Source organism: Onychostruthus taczanowskii, unplaced genomic scaffold (genome assembly GCF_017590055.1).
Source record: "Onychostruthus taczanowskii isolate IOZ18803 unplaced genomic scaffold, ASM1759005v1 scaffold8, whole genome shotgun sequence".
NCBI classification, from domain to species: Eukaryota; Metazoa; Chordata; class Aves; order Passeriformes; family Passeridae; genus Onychostruthus; species Onychostruthus taczanowskii.
In genome coordinates this window covers 2,507,037-2,529,668 of record NW_024505892.1, presented here as the reverse complement: position 1 = coordinate 2,529,668, position 22,632 = coordinate 2,507,037, and the positions used below count along the sequence as shown (strand labels likewise).

General features: G+C 39.7%; 1 protein-coding gene across 1 annotated transcript in view; it reads right to left on the bottom strand.

Moving 5' to 3' along the window:
* Nucleotides 1–22,632, bottom strand: part of SLC35F1 (solute carrier family 35 member F1) — a 221,020-nt gene that overhangs the window by 21,804 nt on the left and 176,584 nt on the right. The window contains exons 4-6 of the mRNA XM_041423795.1: nt 10,252–10,411; nt 4,824–4,980; nt 527–579 (exon numbers count right to left, since the gene is read on the bottom strand). Coding sequence (XP_041279729.1) covers nt 527–579; nt 4,824–4,980; nt 10,252–10,411 — 370 coding nt within the window. The remainder of the gene's footprint in view (nt 1–526; nt 580–4,823; nt 4,981–10,251; nt 10,412–22,632) is intronic.

The following is a 22,632-nucleotide window of genomic DNA, read 5'->3' as shown; positions in this document are numbered from 1 at the left end:
TTGGGCACGATGCTCCCAAAACTTGTCTAAAGGACACATCTGCTTTATTCCACTAAGACTATTTGGAAAGCAATTAAAACACTTCCATACAGAAATGCTCCTCCTGGAAGTGAATTTATGAGGCTATAATATGCACTGCGAGTACTTTTTTAGGTTATTTTTGTTGGGTTCCATTTTCTTTCCTTGGCTTTCATTGAAAAGGTTTGGCTCTTAACGACTGCCTCATTTATTGCCCCAGTGTTGCATTGAATCTTAGAAACGGAACCACATTATTGTTTTACTTCATGGCTGTCTGAATGATTATCTTACAGCATTCATATGCTTAACCTAATTGTGCAAGGAAGGCATAACACAGCAATGGAGGGCAGATCATTTAAGAACAGTTATGAGGCTCAACCTTTGGTAGTAACCAGTGGAAAAGTCACAAACATTGGCTCCCCTGAACTCTGTGCCCGCCTCCCCAAACGCTGGCTGTCTCCATGCCTCCTTTAGCAACCATCTCCCATGAGGTAAAGTGTGTTCTTACCTATTTGCCAATCCCAGGGGACTTTCAACAGCTCTTTGTGTTCCATGATTGCACTAGAAGAGAAGGCAAAATTTGATGGAAGAGAACAGAAGTTAAATTACTTCCACTCATTGAATTAAAATGCTGGACAAAACAACATAAATAACCTTATAACAAAAAAACTCTGTAGAAAACAAATGCAATCAGGAGTTTGCTAATCTACTCTGGCATTATCCCTGTGTCTGTGTATTTGAAAGATCTTCAGGGCAGTAATCAGATGTGATAGCATACAATTTCTCCTGGTTTATTTCCAGCTCTCAATATACCTGCTCTACATGCCCATTCCCCTAAATTTTCAATCCTCTTGTACTTTTCTGACTTAATATTCTGAAAGCTTTTGAACTCTAATTATTAATAATATATCTATCTGAGTTATTCACACTTCAGAGTAGCTCTGCAGGGTAAAATAAATAGATATCACAGGCTGGTTTGGGAATCATGCTGTGATTTCTTACACACTGAGAGAAACCAAATAGTCACATCAGTGAAAGTCAGGATAATAAGCAAAGAATGGGCAAACCTGCAAAAGTCCACTCTCAGTAACTTGTAAATCTTGCACAGTACATTAACATCAAAGTCACAGATCCATAAAATTCTCAGGTGGCAACAAGTCAGCTCTTCCCAATCCAGGCAAACAGACCCTTGGAGATAAGATATCTCCCAAGCTAGGTCTTCACTCAGCTAACTGCTTTCTCTGTCTGTATGATTTCCAGATAAATCCAGCTGTGCAAAACTCTGCATGCTGGTCTGGACACTATTTTAAACAAGTATAAAACATGGAATTATACAGATTGAAAAACAAAGTACCCAGTAGGAAAGGTGGCATGTGGAAGACCAAATCTAATAGTAAAACTACAGGAGCTCAAAACCTTCCAGATTAATCTAGTCTAAAGAGTTGCATGCTGGAAATTTTAATTTGCTTGCTGCTGATGTGAGGCAAATCTAATACTGTGTACAGAATAATAAGACTATATTCTCTGCAAAATAACTAAATTATAGGTGTCTTTGCATTCATAAGGTATATGTCTCTTTTATCATTCCTGAAGAATATAATGAAAACAAACTCCAATGTCTCTTGGTCTGGAAAAAATTTTTCACATAACTTAAACGTAGGAACATTGCATTCATATTACTGCTTAGCCAATACAAAATACATATAAAACAATATGCTATGGCTTGTGATTCCTTATGATCTGTGAAAAAAGAGGGGTGAGGGAAATTTTGCCAGAAGTGGCCATTTAGTGATGCCAGAGGCACTGAAGAATTGGAACCACAATGATTTTGAAAGGTTGTGGTAGTTGAAGGAGGTTCCTGAAAACTGAAAAGAGACAAATGCAACATTCAGTTTAATACAGAACAAAAGGTGTAGCCTGCCAGCCTTACGTTAACCTTTGGGAAGATTATGGAACAAATCTACCCAGAAGCCATTTGCAGGAAATGATGAAGATGGTTCCAGTGGGAAAAGCCAACACAATGCTCTCAAGAGCAAACCTGACACAACTATTGCCTTCTATAATGAGGTGACTGGATCAGTAAATAAGGGAAATGGAATGGATGAGTGGATGTGGTGTAACCTACTGTTAGTTTAGCAAGGTTTCCAACATGATTTCCTTAAAGATCTTCAGAGACTCAAGAGGTATGAACTAGATAGGTGGACTATGTACAATGCTGTCTAAAGAAAAGAGTAAGAAGAAACATCATGAAGTTCAAGAAAAGCAAGTATTAACTCCTGCACCTGGGGTGGAGTGACACTATGAAACAGTACAGGCTGGGAGCTGACTGGATAGAAAGTTGTTTTCCAGCAACAAGACTTAAGCGTCCTGGTGGACATCAGCCTGAACCCTATGTGTCCCTGGAGCAGAGGAAGGCAACAGCATCCTGAGCTGTTGTCTGGCCAGAAAGCTGACGGTTGTGATTTTTGAGACAACAGTAGAGTCCTGTATCCAATTATGGGCTGTCCAGAACAAGACAGACAATAAAAAATTGAAGGGAGTACAGTGGAATTCCATCATAATGGTCAGGCAGGTTGAGGACAGGATGTAAGAGGAGATGCTGAAAGAGCAGAGTTTGCTTAGCATGAAGAAGAGAAGGCTAAGCTGGGGGAAAGGAGGACACAACGATAAATTTTCCATCTTAACTATGCAATGGGTAGCTACAGACAAGATAGTCATACTTTTCTTGGAGGTGCACAACAAAAGCATGAATGACAATTGACACAAGTTGCAATGTGGAAAACTGATTAAATATCATGGGGAAAAAAAATGTCAAACACTGGAACAGGTTGCCCAGCATGACTGGCAGTTCCATTCTTGGAGATACCAAGAAATCAAGTGAACAAGTTCCTAAGCAACCTGATGTAACTTTGAAGCTAGCTTTGAGTAGGAGCTTGAACCAGATGACCTTCAGGGACCATTAGAAAATAGGCCATGTTATGATTATGCGATTCCATCAGATAACCTTATCTCCATTTGCTGGGTAATTGTGACATCCCCAGCTCTCGGAAACTAATCTCTTATTCTTCCTCCCTTCTTTAATCATACTCAACACACTAAACTTCTTTTTCCACCATGTCTGGGTAATTAGCCAACTCATTAATTCACTGTTTCCCCTGACACCTTAGCTGTTCCTCCTTTGCTGTACAACAGGCATTATGTGTGTTTATTTTATGTTACAGTCTAAGACTCCTTCAGTTCAGAGGATCTAAAGGTCCTATATTGCACCAAAGTGGCCAGTAGTATTTCAAAGAAAGAGCCTGCAAATTTAACATGAGGAATTGGTTTATCTTTGATGTAAGTGTTATAATTAGTTACATTAATTCTCTGTGAACACATAATTGTGACTTCTGCTATTCATTACAGGTAAAGGTAGGAAAAAAGGCACAGGTATGAACTAAGTGTGGTTGTGTCTCTAGAATGTGCCCAAAAAGCACCATCAGCAAAAAGCTGCAGAGGCTGGTGGAGAAAAACCTGTTGGAGTGAATTTATAGGTCAAAAATTGAATAGAAAAACCTTAGGGCTTTCAGCAAAGAAATGGTTTCTTATTATTTCCTTCCAGATGTGACTTCTTTATACAAAGATGCCTTGCTCCAAAACAAGATTCTCACCAGCAGAACAGCTCACAGATCCTGAATTGTGACTAACTGCTTCAGTCAAGAGGGAGGAATGGCACAACAATTGAATTCTGGAACACGAGACATTTACATGACAGTTCACACACACAGAGCAAGACAAGGGCACTGCTTTGATGTCCTCAGAATGTTAGTAGCTACTTAATCACAATCATATAAAAGAATGCTTTAGCCAAAGATACTAGGCACATTTATGTGCCCTTAAATTCCATTTTTTTAAAGGGAACTTCTTGTATGGCAGCTAGTTAATATAAATAATTTTAAGACACTTGTTCAGATCCCAAATAAATATATTAAGCTCTCTAGCTAAAAAAAATAAAACTATTGAAATAGGAATTGATGAGCTGTGGTTTTTTGATCAGTCTCTGTTCTTAGGAGCAGAGTAGCTTAGATCTGTAGAAAAGCAACTTGTTTTGGACCAATAATCAAGTCATTCTGTGCTACAAGCACCAGTGACAGACCTGCACAAAATGTAGCAATCTTGCAGGGCTACTTTTACATCAGCCACACTACTGCAACACTGGAAGCCACCTTCCAACTATTAGGCTTGCAGTTGAGATGCTCATTAGGTACATGTGGATATAGACCAGACTCCGTAGATGCCGAAATCCATGCAACAATCTCCTATGTGCTAAATATTTTGAAGGAAAAGGCCATTTTATTAAAGGCTTTTTCAAGATTTCTACCATATCATAATGTAGTTACACAGAACAAGCAAACCAGTAAAACACCTTCTGACTGGATGTGTTTTCCACCTCTTTAGAAATCAAAGAGACTTTTTAAAAGTATATAACAGAACCAAAAGAAGCTGTAGATTTTGTTATTCACAGTTCAGAATAATACATGAAGCATCCACTTGTCCTCCAGCAGCAAGATAGTGTGACATGTCTTCTCCCTCTTTATGTGACTACTCAAGGACAATGGTCCTTGAATTAGAGTACTTGGGTAAAATTTTGTGTTATTATTCAAATCACCAATTTGAAATATGAAAACCAATGCAAATTCCAAGATTAGAGGAATTTCCTGCTCTCCACCGGAAAGGGCTAATTTTGAATGAGTGGTTAGTGTATCTCAATGGATGCCACAGCTGCAATTATTTGAGCTTTAGTGAGCTCAAACCTGTCCACTTACAGCTGAATTCCACTGAAGAAAGAGCCAAAGAGTCCAATCATGCCCAGGAATTCCACTCGGCTCAGATTTCGGACGATGTACTCCTCACAGACGTTGGAGATGCCGTACAGAGTTGCTCCACCAAGTACTAAGAGGTCCCCTATCAGTTTATTTTCACCTAGGGATAAATAGAAAAAAAAAATCAGAATGCCTCAAAACAACCATCTTCTGTCCAAAACCATTGCATGTTCTTCCCTACAGTCACTACATAGCCCTTATCTGGGTTAATAAAATGAATGCAAATATTCTGTCATTCAAACAGTTTTCATTCAATGCACCAGTCTCAGTCAGACAGAGGGAGAGCATATTCCTTGCTGTAGAAAGAAGAAGCCAAAAAAATCTGAAAAACTTGTAAAAAAAAAAGTATATAATCCAAGTGGAGATCTTCAGAGACTGATCCTTTAAACTTTATTATTACTACATTTTCTTTTCTTTGCAGAGAGAACGTGACTCAACTTTATAGAGCAGTTTGCGTCTCATCTTGAAATTTCACCAGTCTAAAACAAGTTCAGTACTTAGATCTGAGGACAACTGAAAAATTCCGTGTACCTGTGAAATGAGTGAAGAAATCATTACAGCCTAATATTGACCTCATTCTCACATGGAGCTGTTTGACAAGAAAGGGAGGAGGAAGGATGTGGTGTAGACAGGGTGATGATAAGGACAGATTTTTAAAAGAGGTTCAATTAACATAGCAGTACCTAATGCATGCAAGGAACACGAAATTCTGTATACCTGGAGGTATTTTCAGTACCTCCAGGTATACAGAATTACTAAAACATTTTGTTATCAAAGACTGCTTGAAATCTTTTTAAGTCTTGGAAGATTTTATTATTGGATGTTGGGGAGAGCTGCAGTGACATTTGATCAAGATCAAGTTCCAGCTTGAAAACTGAGGCCCTAGCTTTGCAAACTGGTGCATGCAATTTCCTCTGCACATATGGCTTGTTAAATTATTTCTACAAGAGCTACAGCTTCACAAAGCTGTCAGATATTTCTGCAGAACCATATTCAGAAATGTTGGATTATAATGGATTTTTCTTTGAAAAGTTTCAGCAGAAATGCTGAAGTATGACACAGTATTTTTAAAAAAGAAATCCTGTTTTCTTTTAAAAAATCATGATTGACTTTTTATGTCCCTGTCTTTTAAAGTTTTATTTCAATTGATTTGTAAAATATACACTGCAGTAAATAAAAATGGAAACCAAACATTCTAATTGGTTCAAAATTATCTTTTCAACATTTTTCTTTAAGGAGTTCTTTTAAGCCTTCAGTTATCATTCCAAACTGCAGTGCTGAAATTTCTATGGAGAAGAAATTTATGATAATAAAAATGGTCATAAGAGGACAGACCAAGGGTTCATTAATCCTGTCCCCAACACTGGCTATAAGCACCAGAAAAGTATAAGCTGTTTAAGGACAATAGGAATGAAGTGTAAAGTATTCCCAGTAATACTCTCCTAGTTTCCAACATTTTTCATCTCAGAGGAGATGTGGCTTCTCTGTATTTAGAAAATACTACGAGATTTGTTTTTCACATACTCATCCCGCCTTTCACTGAATTTCAATTTTGAATGTTCCTTGATGGGAAAAATGTTTATATTTGACCGTTTATCTTTTTAGGATTTGGTTGTTCTGTTGTCGGGGTTTTTTTTCTTATTTTAGTCTTCTTTTGCAATCAGTAATGGAAGATGTTCTTCATTTAAAATAAGCATCAAGACTTTACAAAACTTCTTCATACCCCTGATGCATTTCATATTTCACAGTGGCTCCATTGATTCTTCACTGAGCTCACTTTTTTGGTATTTATTGCAGCTACTCACTGACACTTTAGGGAAGTATTGCTGCAAAAGCTTTTGACCTTAGAGCTCCTGCTAGGACAAAAATATCATCCTTTTGCATCTGTGAAACAAAAGCAGCTCAGAGGCTGAGTATTTTCACACAGATGGGATGGCCTCAAGCGTCACACCCTGATAGCTCTTCCCAAAGTGCTCTCATGCTGAGTGTGAGCCTCAGCCTTCAGGGCCTTCCCAGAAGAGGGAGCTGAGATCTGTTCAGAACACCAGACTCTGACACTGGAACCTCCTCTGGTACTCAGCAGCACAGGGTGGCTCAGGAGAGCACAAACAAATAAGCAAGTACAGAGGGACTTCTATCAGCCAGTTCTCAGTAGATCAGGCATTTTCTGAGATAGAAGTTGCATTAGACCATCACATTTAATAAACCTTGAGGGATTCTTCATCAATTTGTGTAAAATTCGTATATTTTTAGCCTACTATTAAGTACATTATGCTTTTAATTTTTTACTCTGAATACCTCAAAATCATATTAGTCATCCCATTATTTTCTGATAAATATTTAAAAATCACTCTGTACTGACCCTTTCCATATAATTGAAGACTTCATATACCTTTACAGGTCTCTTCCTTGCCTTTTCTGAGAGAAGGAATGTCCCAGTCTGGCTACAGTCTCTTCATCTGAATCCATTTTATGCCCTTGAACAGCTTTCTCACCTTTCTCCATAGCTTATACAGGTTTATTTTCTGATGACTTCTTTTTGAGATGCAGTGACTAGAGTAATACATGGTACACACGGAGTTAGTGCTCCAAAACTTTATATACTGGTGTAAAAATGTTGTAAAATATGTTTTTGCTTTCTTTCTTAGCAATTATTATTCTGGTTGTCAAATGCCTTATCTTTGCCTCCTTGAGAGGCTGAGACTTTGGGACTTTCTCCCAAGACTGACATATCCCTATAGACTTCTTTTCATGGATGCAATATCCACATGCATCTACTGGTTGCATTGCTAAGGAAACATGTGTCAACTAATTAGAGGCATTCTAAAAACTTTTAGGACAATAAAGTTGTATTTCACCAATTTAATGGTGTAGGTCATTCTTCAGAAGACACACAAGGCATAGCCTGGCAAAACAGGCTTTACATTAATGATTGTTACCATATTTAATATTCTGTGGAGAAGTTGTATGGTCCAGAGCAGAGTTAGTGTTTTGGGAACTAGTTACAGCATTATATTGAAACACAAATCTTTTAAATGTGAATTGTGTTCTGACACAATCTCTTTTCACACTCCCAAAAGGCCTCTTTGTCACATTTTTGCCCTAGCTCCTGCCATTAAGAGGTGTTTCTTTTTGCTTTTGGTTGTAGTTACTGATGAACATGATACCTAAAAATCACTCTCAATGTGTCCCATTTGAAATTGAACACTGATATATGTATTAGCAGGATTGATGTGACTGGTTTTCAGAGACTGTTGGAAGTTAAAGCAAGGAAGTGCTTTGAAAGACCTGGATGAAACACTTAGACCTGTGTGGCTTAGACACCTGTGTATGGCAGGAGCAGAAGTGTGAAAGTAACTCATGAGTGTTAGTTCAGAATAATGTTTTTTTCAGGTATACTTGGCATGTAAGATGATAGAGCTCTAAATACTTAATAGTAAATGTTTTCCCATTGAGTAATGTGCAAAATATCAGTGAGGATACAATTGAAAATTGAAAGCATGTGGGCACATTATACCTAATTCCTGCAGACAGTTTGGAAAATACCTTTTAATCTCTCAGTGATACACTTTAAATTCATGTTCCCCTACTGTAAGAGTTGGCAGGCTAAATTGCCTTATTATGTGGGTACCTAGCAGAGCCTTATGGCTCTTCTAATACAGTAAGCAGTGTGGTCAACAGGGGCACACAGGTATCAACAGTTCTTGTCCCCTAAAATATAAGATAAACAGAGACATTTACTGAGGACTAATGAAGCATCATTGCTTTTGGTGTCTTCCTTACTTTAGTTTGTCCAGTCCTAGGAAACATCCTATAAATGGTGTACAACTTCTTAATGAAGAGTTTAAATAATTTTGTTCTTTTTTTTCCTGCCATTAATTCTTTCTATTTGTACATTCTAATGTGTAGTTTTAGCCTTTTAAAGAAATTAAACTAGATGATCTATTTTACTCTGTTGAAGACAGCATCATTAATAACATTATTATGCCACTGAAAAAAGTAAAAAAGCTGCAGTCTCTCTGCATAGCAATAAGCATGGGCACAGTTTTTCATGTGTAGGTCGAATTTAAAAGGCAATAATGCATGTTAACAGATTTTTCTGGACAAATTTACTTAACAGCTATACCCATGCTTTAATAATGAACATGGCAAACAACACCTAATTACTGCAGTTGGATGGCAAAGTGTCAGTGCCCTTCAATCTGTTCCTTGTCTGCTTCCACTGCTCCACATGCTCCTGCTGATCCATAGCTCACCCACTCAAGCATGTTACTCTCTAGACTGCTGGGACACAGAATGTTTCTTCTGGAACCCTGGTTTGCAATCTCAATCCCTCTGAAATCAGCCATTCCCAACACAGCCTTGGCTGGCTGGTTACATAGTACAGAGTATATTATTTCATTTTTAGCTGGGGCAAGGCTACTTCTGAAGGAGATCAGTAACTAAAAGTCTCCTTTCAGGATTAAGGACAGAGATAAAAGGGGGTAGGGAGATACGGTGAGCACTGTCACAAGCTCCATTGTTTTATTTGGTAGCATTCTGGCAAATGCAGTTTTTACAGCACTTGCATTTGTATTCAGAAAGCTGAGTCAAGAATTTTAAATCCCAGTGTATTATGCTCTGCTCACAATTCAGTGCTTTTAATTAAGAATGAAAACTGTGCCTAATTGACAATCTTTGAAAAGAATTTCCAGCCTTCCCACATCATTTGGCTTGGCACTAGAGAAATCAATGTGACAGGGGAAGTTGATCGATGAAATCTAACTCTGTCTAGTCTGCATTAATAGATACACACATTATTCATATGATGCCACACATAAAAAAACATTTTACACACAAGGAGGTTCTTTTCAAAAACGTTACAGTCAAGTCCCAAAGCTTTAGGACGAGACTGTGTGCAAAACCCAACTGGTAGTATACAGGTTCAGTGTGTTTTAGCACCTACCAAGTGACCCCACCTCTGTAGAAAAACAAGCCAAGCTGAGGAGGGCAAGAGCACACAGTGGATGTGAGAGGAGCTTATGGCTCAGAAATGTATCCAATTTGGAAAGGAAGCTATAGAGGTTTGCAGTCCAACAGCTAAGCCAAAAGAGAACAAAACTACAAATATTTAGGTTGTCCCCCCAGCTTGCAGGGGGTTGTAAGACACAGGGCCCAAGAAGCCTGTTTGCAGCACTCCTGACTTGTAAGTGGTGACCCCTTTCTGCCCTTTTGACAAAGAGACAACTCTGAGTAGTGCAGTGCTTTGGATCCATGAAGGTACAGAGTTTCTTGCCAGATTTCTGCATTTTTTTGGCCCCGGTCTGACACACCCTGGTCAATGGCTTCTCTGAACAGAACTTGGCCACACAACCCATTCGTTCTTACTTACCTGCTCCTTGCTGTCTCCCAACGAGGACATCTGCTCCTGCCATGCAGCCCATGCCCAGAATGCAGACCACAATCCCAATGAAATGAACTGCCTTGTATCGTACCAGTAAGAAGAACCAGGAGAGGAGTATCACCACTGGGATGACAAAACAGTCTAAGAGCTGTCAACAGAGAGAAGAAAAATCAAGAACACATTAACGTGCAAGTACTTTGCCCTGAAGTACTAGGACAGATTCCAGCAGAGGGAAGCAGGGTTATTTAGTTTGTGATAGCACTTTCTACCAAGAGAAAGTGTATTCAAGTGGCTCTTCATACATCAGACACGGGGTAAGACTGTCCATGACAGTTCCATGAATTCAGGAGAGCTGTGCTCTATGATAACACTCAAACACACTGCACTTGGATTCAGATGCATATTTCAAAGCCACAGGAAGAAAATCTAGGCCAAAAGAGAGTCACACCACTCTGGTTCTCACCTCCAGTGATTAATAGACAAGGACTGAAGGTAGCTTTCCTGCAGTCTAGACATACACTTTAATTCAGTCATTCCAGGTTGAGATATTAGGAATGTTCATAACACACAAGTTGAATGGATTTATTAAATCTGTCTATATAAATCAGGGGTTTTCTGCATGCAGAATGGTTATGAAAAATCTGCCCCCTGTGGCCACTGTTATCTCTGTGAAAATAGAGTCCCATATGCCTTTAAAGGAAAAAAAAAAACCAAAAAAACCCAAAACCCCATCTTGCATGCAATGCAAGGAACTCACTCTTCTTGTCAATATACCCTTGGAAAGAACTTTCTCAAAGAAATGTTATGAAATGCAATTTTTTATTGTTTGTTTTTTTTCAGAGACATCAAGCAATAGGCCCAGAAAAGATGTGATAAAAAAAGAAATGTACCAAATGTTTGTGAGAGGACCTTCAGATTTTCAAATAAAAATATATTTTAGAAACTAAACTGCATGTCACCAGGAAACAAAAATCCTGTGTAAGAAACACCCAAAGAAACTTGACTTTAATCACACTTCCCAAAAGGATACAGGTAATGAAGAGTTGCAATTCTGTGGACTAATGATGGGATTTAAGAAATTGTGCAGGATACACTACTGTTCAATGCCAGTTGATACAGCATGCACCAAAGCTATATGACATGCATCTTCTTCCTAATGAAAATGTCTGGAACAACCAAAGAAGGAGAACTATGGACTGTGTCCATAGCTCTGGAAAAAATCCTCCAGATATTGTTACCTTTATTTTAGGTGATGTTGTTTGATTTTTCCTCCCTTTGAACCCATCACATATTACTTGCTTTCTCAGTGTGATTTAGCACTAAGGACACTGTTACCAAATAAAGATCAAACCCCTTTTAACTTCTTTGTCCTTCCATGTGTTATTTGAAGAAAGAAAGATTTTTTTATTATTCCAAGAATTTTACTGCTTAGAAAACTATTTTTTGCATGTGGGATACATATGTAATAAACACTGTATTTGTGGAATCAGAGGAAAAAAAATAATTTTGGACTGAGAATAATTTCCCTGAAACTTTCTTTGAAAAACAGCAGCATGCAGTGAAAACCCATTCATTTCAAGATTTCCCAGACAGTGAGACACAAAAGGCTTCAGAGGAAAACCAGTGTATCAGTGGGACCATGCTTCTCTTGGCAGGCTTAAACAGCTGCAGAACAGATGAGGGAAATTACAAATGGGAATGGTCGATGCTAAAAGCAGGTTCTGCATTTAAAGTGAGAGCGAACCATCTAAAACTCATGGTCAGGCCTCTTTACAGTGAAAATTTTCTGCAGCAGTCCTCCATCCTTCACTGACAGAACACAAAAAGGGACAAACTCTGAAAGAACTGGAACAAGCTTCTTTGCCTGCATGGAGCCTCTGCTCTGCCCCCGCAGCGCACCCAGCGCGTACCCAGCTCACACCTGGCAGCTGGGCTGGGCAGATGACACACAGGCAACACTGCACATCCACATCCACAGCTCCAGAAGCTGTGCTGCTGGGAGCAGCTGTCTCCTGGGGCAGGGACACCCAGCGCGTACCCAGCTCACATCTGGCAGCTGGGCTGGGCAGAGGCACACACAGGCAACACTGCACATCCACATCCACAGCTCCAGAAGCTGTGCTGCTGGGAGCAGCTGTCTCCTGGGGCAGGGAGAGCTGCTGGCAGGAGTACCGAGCACACACATTGAATCCTGGGCACCCTTCGGTGTAACCTATGGGATGTGGGCACAGTTCAGCAGCTCCTGTCTCACTCCACACTCACTCATCATGCCTGAACTCACTGGATGTCTGTCCTTCAGCAGCTGCACTGGCACACACTACATCCATCTCCTCTGCCAAAGGTGGTACCAAGCAGCAAGGAGGCAGGCACTTCTCCCTCTGCTCACAGCTCTCCCTGAGGGTTTGGATTCCTCTGCCACTTTCCCAGTGCAGCATTGAACAGATGAATTTAACTTACCATTTTCTGACCTCATCACAGTTTTCCATCACTTAATGTGTGGCTACAAGGACGATGGAAGCTCTTTCTTTAACAGAAATCGCATGGGGAATCATAGAATCATAAATTATAGAAGGATTTGGATTGGAAGGGACCTTGAAGATGACCTGGTTCCAAGCCCCCTGCCATGGGCAGAAACAGTTTCCACTAGACAAGGTTGTTCAAAGCTCCATCCAACCTGGTCTGGAATACTTCCAGGGATGGACCATCCACAGCTTCTCTGGGCAAGCTGTTCCAGGGCCTTACCACTCTCAGAGGGAAGAATTTCTTCCTACTGTCTCATCTAATCCTGCGCTCCTCCAGTTTAAACCCTTGCCCCTTGTCCTGCCACTACATGCCCTTATCAAAAGTCCTTCTCCAGCTCTCCTGTAGACCTCTTTAGGCACTGAAATGCTGCTACAAAGTCACCCCAGAGCTTTCTCTTCTCCATTCTGAGTAATCCAAATTTTCTCAGCCTTTCTTCAGAGGAGAGGTGTTTCATCACTCTAATCATCTTTGTGGCCTCCTCTGGACTTGCATCAATAATTCTATGGACTTCCTGCGATGGGGGTCCCAGAGCTGGTTGCAGTATTCCAGGTGGTGTCTCATCAGAGGGGAGTAGAACGAAGACAAGGGCAAGGAACACAAGTGACACTGGAAAAAGTTTCATCTCAATAAAGAAAGAATTTTTTTCACAGTGGGAACAAATTCCACAGAGACATGGTAGGGTCACCGGAGGTTTTCAAGATGGGCATGGTGCTAAATAATCTCATCTAGGCTCCCTTTCCCACAAAAGGCTAGACCAGTTTGGAGGGCTCTCCCAAGCTGGGCTGTTCTATGAGTCTAAATTGTTCTATGAGTTTAAAAATTGCTGTGCCTGCTGTGTGTGTACTTCAACATGCAAATTCCCACTAACAGTCTTCTAGAGGAAGATCTTGAAAATTCTTCTTGTTCCATAAATATTTAAACATACCTATGCTTTCAAGTGTGTGAATGAGTGTCTTTTAAGCAGTAGCATGAAAGGACGTGTGAACAGAACCTTTCACAAACAGACAATGCTGATAACAGCCAGAAAACGCCTCCTTGGGCTGGCAGAATAATTCACAAATTGTTATTTGGAATGCTCCATTATCAACAGATACAAACACGAAATGCAGGTAATGTTCACTGACATTATATAGTTCTTAAACTGTGCTTAGTTTATACCTTTAATTAAAGAATGAGGCAGACAGAAATAAATTAGGTTACTACAATGTAAGCAATAAGATAATCTAGAAAATATTATTAACTCTTTTTCAGGTATTGCTTTAAATTTCACTTCTCCAGGTGTAAATTCAGCCTGCTTTTCTTTTTTTCCTCAGATAAACCTGACTAGTAGAAGAAAAAAATGCACATGTATTTCCACAGAGATTAAAGGATTACCTCATCTGCAACAGGACTTTTTTATTGATGGGGGGTTTTTTTGCCTTTTTCTTTCTTTGTTTGTTATTAATTATTTCAGCTATTAAGAAAAAATATTATACCTAATTATAATTTTTTGTCTATAAAGCTTATACAGTAACAAAGACAGATTATGCTTAGCTGAATTTCATTTATAGTACATAAAGGTTAGTTGTTTATCAATATTTCTCAAATAATAAACTCCAATATTTTCCTTCCTTTTAATTGTTTATTTAAAAGGTATTACCTGTACCCCGTCATTAAGGTAAATTAATGAGTGGTCTGATTTTAATCAACATTCCTGTTAATCATAAAAGTTTTTATATCTCACTAACCTAAAAGAAAACATATTTCCTGTGTTGCCATGGGGTGGTGCAGACCACGTTCTTTGACACCGCTGTGTTTGTGGCTTTCTTCAGTCACAGCTCTGAATGGGGCTGCTTTAGAAGGCAGGATACAAAAATATGTAATCTATTGATATCCTGTCCTATAGAAACTTCTTTTTATTCTTTTTATTTTAAGAATGTTATGTTGTTGTAGGAATTGAAGGTTATTATTTGACTCTAAAAGATATCACACTGCATCTAAGTCTGTTGATGAAACACACTGTTGAAATCTATTTCCTCTGATTACTTGTTTGTTAAATTATTATCCTTGTGAATCAAAGACAAATGCTCTCTTGCTACCAGTAAAAATCCAGTCTCTGTTCTCACAAATTCAGCATGTCTCTGCATATCTACACCAAGAATGTTCTGTCAAATCATTGGAAGGGAGAGCTGGCAAGCTTTAGAAGAGAGGTCTGTAGTACAGAGTGAACTGCTGATCTGCAGTGATATCAAAAAGAAAAAAGCTGGTCAGCAAACGCCCTATGGGAACAGCTGAGCTGAATCTTCCTTTTTAAACATTCATTGGATTTCCCCCCCCCCCCCCCCCCCCAGTTACAAGCCCTTTTTTTTCACATTAGGGGTTTCTCATTAGCGCTGCCCTGCAGCAAATCATGCGGAGAATCAGCTGCAGCCTCCACTTCCCCTGCTCTCCAGAGCAGAGGGATCAGTACAACCAGTGTCGCATCTGTCAAACACTGTATGGTCAAGCACACGTGATGGCCACAGAATTCCAGCATGTGACCTGGAAATTTTAATACAACAGCAAGTGCTATAGCCAGTGAGAGACACAGCTTCTGTTATTTACTTTGTTTTTTTCCAAAGGAAGAAAGGGTTTGCTGCCTGTTCAAGGGCTTTTTCTCCTCCAGTTTTCAGACCACCTCCACAACATCACACACACTTGATTCAACAAATGCAGATGAGATGTGAACCCTCACAGAGCTGGATGCCAGCTGCCAGGGGAGCTGCATTGCAATTATGCTGCCCTGCAACCAAAATCTTCCACAGGAAAGGTATGGATGCTGACAGGGTTATTTCAAACAATTGACATAAAAAAAGGGAGCACTGTTTTTATCTTTCATGTTTCTATCTGCTACCTCATCACTACTTTACCACTTTCTTGCACGGCTTTTATTTAATCACAAAATTAATGCGAAACCATTAACCTTTCATTCAGTCAAAATGTGCAGTACTTCAGGTATGGAGACTGGTGAAAGAACCAGTGATGTAATTTGTTTTCAAAAAATTTAAAAATGTGTATTTCCATGATGTGGAAAAAACAAAAGTTAGAAGAGTGGTCCCAGTCTTCTCCACAAGATCTCAATTTTTTCTTTGCCCACAAGATTTTGCCCACAATTTTCCGTTTCTTCTTTGCCCACAAGATCTCCATTTTTTTCTTTATGCTTCTAGAACTGTTCCTTTTAGTTTCTTTAATCTTTAATTCTTTAATCAGTTCTCAGTGTTTTCTTTTTCCCTGTGGACACAGAAACTCTGACTAACGAAAGACCTTTACCTCTATTTGACTTGTATGTATCAAAACCTGAGATGAGGAATCTCACAGCTTCAGCTTTCTGTGCACATACACGGAGTTTAGAGGTTTCTTGAAGTTGCATTAAATGAAAGGTGGTGGTCACATCCAAACCACAGTTCTTCTGCTCTAAACTCTCTACACAAGGACATGCCTTACCACCAACATGAATAACCACACCTTGACTCCTTTAAAAAAATACCTCTTCATCATTCTGTACATGAACTCCAGGTGTACTTATACAGATCTGTCCAGAAAAACATACCAACAAACAGACCATGGAAACAGTCTCTCCTTTAATTGACTTCCTCTGATTCTACAAACTACTGTCAGAAAAAGATCATTGTAAGACAGTTCAGCCAGCAGGCATGTGTTTCTGCAGAATCATCCCCCACCCCCATTTTCTGTTCAGCTTCTCTCAAAGTAAGCTGACTGGGTAAGAGCTGGGCAGATCATTTTCTCAAGGCTACACATTAGAAACTTCTCCATGTCACCACCTGCTTTACCTATGTGGGGGATGAGATCCCAGCCTAAGATAATTCATGGATCCCTCCTACAGGAAAACCCCTGCTTTTGCATGTCACCTGCCAGAATATGCAAAATGGGCACAGGAGGCCAAAACCTCTGCTCTTGTAATGGGCACAGCTCCACTGAATTTAATGAGATTTTGCATATTTATGTTAGTAAAAACTTTGGCTTTGGGTGAATTTTGCCAGTACAGGAGCTCTGGATACTGAGAGCTCTGTTGACTTCAAACCCACATACAGAGACCGTGGATACTGTAGGACCCAGTTTGCACACCACAGATATGTAATAAGTTAAAAGACAGAAGAGTAACTCAAAGTCTGATAACAAATCAGATACAAGATAGCCTCTCACAGTAGAAATGTACAGTATGCAACACTTCCACAAAATGCTGATCTGCAAACTTTATTAATGTTGCTCTATTTCCTCACTGCCCTGAAGCAGAACAGGAAAGTATGGTCAATCTTACATTCATAGGATGGGAGAGGGAAGGGAAGGAGTGGGATTTATCTCTGCTTTTGGGATAATTCACATTAGCAGCCACCAGAAAAAGTGGATCAACAACTTCAACATTGCACATCCCCTGCTCCCTGCCTCCCAGATTTGCTTCAAAACCAACCATCTCAAACCTTCTTCCTCAATGTACTTTGAGTCCACAGGGACCAAGAACAAAGACTATTGCCATCCAGCTCTCCTATAATAAGTGCTTACTGCTGACTCCTTTCCTTTTCTGGTGGTTGTTGTTGAGATATGAAAACTGCCAGAGGTAATTGGAAGTGTGATGTACTGCTCAGCCTCACAGTGATCTAAGAGTTGAGAACATCAGACTCATAGCTTTATAGCCTGTCTCCTGGTGTCTATAAATCCCAGCTTTTACTACCTTTGTTTTCATCATGCCAATCAAAGGCTTGACTGCCCAAGGAATAAATTGCCAGATAAATTGCTATTTGGAAACATCTCTCTCTCCTTGACAGTGCCTCTCTTCTTATGACATTGTATGTATACTCTGCAGCAACATTATGCAAGGTGTTGCAGAAATAATCCAGATTTCTGTGTGATGTCATAACATAGAAAAAGGATAACCTCTAGGAGGTGCAACGTGAGTGTAATATGGAGATGGACAGAACAATGTATTGGAGCAAGGAGAGCTAATTAATTTGTGGAGAAGGGTGAGGGCAGTCTGCCTCATAAGACAGCTTGATATGATGAGAAAGCAAGTACTGGCAGAAAATATTATAATTGTTAGTACATAACAGGCTTAGTGGAAGACATTATGGATTTAGGAGGATGTGTGTATGTGGTACACTGTAAATACAGTACAGGCAAGTTGAAGTTAAAACACAGTTTCAAGGAAATTTAAGATCTAGATCTAAGTAACTGCAATAACTTCAGAATCTTTTAATTCCCTCTGGGGGACGCAATTTTATCTGCTGTGTAAAACTGTCTCTAACAGTATTTAAAACTTCCTTCTTGGACAGTTATTAAACCTTCCACAGGCTGTCACCAGGATTGTTGTCAAACCCATTAGGATAAATATGACATGCATTACCACAAGCAGTCTGAAAGTTAACTACATAGCTTTTAAAACTAATCCATGGGACCAGGTGCTAGTGTACAAAGGAGTGCATAGTGTATGATCTGTATCTGGAACAGCTGACATGCAAGAAGGCTGCAAAATGTACTGCAAGTCAAAGTAAGATAACAAACAGAAACTAAAGATCATTTCAAAAGTTTGAGCCATCTGGGAATCCACACACCTATGTCTGATAACATTAAGTGTGACTGATTTCTGGTACTTCTCAAAATAAATGGGTTTGGATATCAAATTGATCCACTTATAAACCCTTGTGTCTTACTTGACTCAGGTTTTTAAGAGTACCCTCTAGGAAACAGTTTTCATGTACTAGCCTGAGAATTTTCATGGCCACAGAAAGCTTGAATTGCTATGCCCTCAGCTGAGATGGAGTTAAGTCAAGCCCTTTCTGTGGGCCACTGCTTTAAAAGCTGTGACTTAATGAAAAAGGTGGCTCCACACTTACAATTTGGAAAGCACTCCAAGCTTTCTGCAAGTATTTGAGGCGTGCTAAGATCATATCTAACAAATTGAGCTCCTTGGTGTACTTTGATGTAGCAATACTTAGCTTTCGGGTTTTTAGTGGAGGTAGGTATTTAGGCATCTGTCTGCATCAATACAGAACCACTCTAGGCATGCAAAGAGCCAGAGCTTAAAGCTACCAAAGAACAAGCAACCTGATAGGCTAAAACATGTTTTCATGCCCCAAGATCATGATCTGAGCAGCGAGGGAAGGGATAATAGATGACATTTTATATTTGTAGACAATTAGATGTGAGTTTCTTGCATTGTTCCATTGAACAGAGTTGTCTTTGGATTGCACTGCTGGTGCCTAAAAGGGGAATCTTGGGCTTTATCCTTAGCAAATGACCAACACTGAAATGACTGAAACATAAATAGTGCATTGATTTTCAATCTAAATTCTACATCACCTAGTTTGTAAGGGAGGTATTTTAGTTGTTTGTTGAGGTTTTTTTAAAGAGGAAAATTATGTGTTTCTGGGCTTCACAGTACTTTGCTTTCATCTTATGATGAAACTGACTGCCACATTCTCCAACAGTAATTATAGAGTACATGAGGATTTGAAATAATCAGAAGCATGTCCAAAAGCAAAGGTTAGGTAACACATTCATTTCTGATTTGTGCCTACGTGTTCTCATTCACTGTGATTCTGAAGGCATTTGGAGAAAGATATGTAGGAAGGTTTATTAGAAAATCCTGTTTTCCCAGATCAAAGCCAAAAGAGAATCTTAAAATATAGGAAAATTTGGGGGTGAAACACTGAACAAAAGTAGGGTACCATTTTTAGTCTTTTCATGGAACCATGATGAAATAATATCAAATATTAAAAAACAAAAGGAGAGAGTAAAAACTAGAAACTCTGACAGTCCTAACAGTTAAAAGCTACTTGTCAAGCAAAGCTGTTGAATGTTAAGGGTTTTATGGTGAAGCTGAAATCAAAGCATTTGCAATAAAAGTGTATTTTTACTGTTAAGATTTGGCTTTCTGCTGAGACCAGTGTAATGTCTTTTTTTGCCTAAAAGCACCACAAGCACTGCACACTTGCATGTTAGTTTTTCATGGCAGAGCAGAGATGTCATGTGGAAAAAAGGACATGCTGTAAAACTGACATCCTACCAAAAATGGTGGTCCATGTACCACCACTATAAAAACACTCCAAAATTTCTCATTTACTCAAGTGACCGTTTCAAAAACTCTTGAAATTTATTTTCTCCATCAAAAAAGCCCTGATGTACATCCTGTTGATTATAAAATCCCCCAGAACTGACTTGAAGGGCTCAATTCTCAGCCCAGTGTGTACACAGGCATAGCTCCCACAGCTTTCAGTCAAAGCCATGCTGATTTGTGGCAGGTAGCAATAGCTTCTTGGGTCTCAGTTCTGAAAAAATTTGAACATTTTTTGCTGTGTGCCAGTAAGCATTTATGGCCTCACAGGTAGAGCTCCTGCAGGATCAGGCCTTCCAGGACAGAGAGATCCTTTCTCTTGAGAGTCCTTTCTGTCCTCAAAAATCAAATTCTAGGAAAAGTTTTCTTTTCTTCATCTTCTGTTTTCCACTTTTTCAGTCTTCATTTCATACAACAACACACTTAGACCAATGATGAATAATTCCCTGAGCTGCTTCTGTTTCATCTTTAAATGAAATAGGGTGTTTGGCTACATTTCAGAAAATGTGTCATTTGATTCAACATCTTAATGCATTACCTCATACTTATCCCATTGTCATCGTATCTTTGGGCTTGTCTCTTAAGAAGCTCATTCATATTAGGGCATGAAATGAATTTAAAATGCAGTAGGTATTCCCAGTCACTCCACATGTATCCCAGCAAATAAGGACAGCTATGGGAAAAGGTGACCCTGTATTCACTCCATGCCTGGAAAAAAGCTTGATAACATTTGAATTCCTACCTGTTCCTTCTTTCAAGCTACACGGGAAAGAAACCTGAGCTCTGTTGTAATTTTGATGTGGAAGAGGTCTAAAAATGGACATGACATTGTCTGTGCCCTCTGACAGCTCTCCTGATCCACCACTCCTCTCTCTCCCTCTCAGTTTAAAAGGAGAACACTGATGATTTCAGCTAACCAATTCCCTGTCGAGGCACAGGCAATGCCCTTGAACTCTCCTGCCCGCTTTCCTATCACACTGTAACTTTTGATCAGTTGACAGAATACACTAAAGGCCATGCTCATTGCATTGCTGGCTTGAGGATCTGCATCTTCTGGAAGTGGGGGGGGGTCACAGGTCTGGCCAGATGAACCTTTGGTACATGCTTGTTGGTGGCTTTGGGAGATGGGATTTAATGACCCAAATCATCCTGCTCAGGCCTCTATTTATACTTGCTATGAGTGAATCACACAAAAGAAGCAATTGAGTTTGCTTTTCTCTTTGAGGCTTTTAGTGGCAGTAAAATCAGAGAATATGAGATTTATGTGGATTTAAGCTTTATTCTATACTAAGTAATCAGATTTGGAAAAGTGTTAAAAACAATATTACATTGTCTGGGCATGATTCAATGAATTCTCAAACCGGGATTCTGATGCCAGAGGCACTTGTGAATATTTAGCATAAACCTCACATTCAGATTCCTTGAATTCATAGTTTTCTTCTATATTTGCTTCTTATTCAGCTAAAGAAGCTCAGGATTTTCCAACACTGATTTTCAGCTATGGAAGAAATATACTCTTAATTAGCTTTGATTCTGCAAAACATTAACTGGCACTCCTTTATTTTATTAACTCCAATGCAAACTTCGGGTAAGTAAGGTGTAGAATACATTGAACACTACCTAGTGTTACTCAGTTATTTAAAAATAATGTAAAGAGGCACTAGACTTGTTTTAGAACAAGTAGCAATTAAGTATTCAATGATTTCTTTCAAGACAGACAATTTCTAGCATCTTAATAATGTTTCTATTATTCATTTTTCCACTTAAATTGAAGGAGCCTGATTCTTTTGTGGTTTTATATATAAAATATCCAGATTGCATCTTTGAAGAATCGGTACCCTAGCTTTTGCCCACTGCACATATAATTTTTTAGCAGAGACTACACTTTTTGATAGCTGCAGTTGAGCTGTTATATAACACATCTAATGGCTTGTGCTGAAGTCAGACTTCTTCATAAAAACTGCATTCATTTTACTTAATGACAACTTTTGCACTCTGATCTAATTACAGGATCCTAAACATCTTCTATTTGGTTTGCTTGGCAAGGCTGTGACAGCAGTGACAGCAGTAGGGGCTGCATGGTGGCTTCTCTGAGAAGCAGCTAGAAGCTGACAGAGCCAATGCCAGTTGTCTCCAAGATGGACCTGCTGCTGCCCAAGGCTGAGCCCATCACTGACAGTGGTAGCACCTCTGGGATAACACAGGTAAGCAGGGAGAAAAAAAAGTAACCCTGTTCAACAGAGACTGCAGCTGGAGAGAGGAGTGAGAACATGCGAGAATAGCAACTCTGCAGACACCAAGAGCAGTGCAGAAGGAAAGGGAGGAGGTGCTCCATGTGCCAGAGCAGAGATTCTCCTGCAACCCGTGGTGCAGACCATGCTGAGACAGAATGTCCCTCTGCAGCCCATGGAGGGTCATGGTGGAGCAGAGATTCACCTGCAGGCTGTGCAGAACCCCGTGCTGGAGCACTGCCCAAAGGAGGCTGTGATCCCATGGAAACCCTGTGTTAGAGCAGGCTGCTGGCAGGACCTGCGGACCCATGGAAAAAGAATCCCATGCTGGAGGAGGTTTGCTGTCACGACTTGTAACCCTGGAGGGGACCCACTCTGAAGCTGCTGGTTACTGAAGGGCTGCACCCTGGGAAAGGGACCTGTGCTGGGGCAGCTTGTGAAGAGCCACAGCCTGTAGAAAGGACTTAGAGTGGAGAAGTTGGTAGAGAAGTGTCTCCTCTGGGAGGAATCCCACACTGGAGTAGGGGA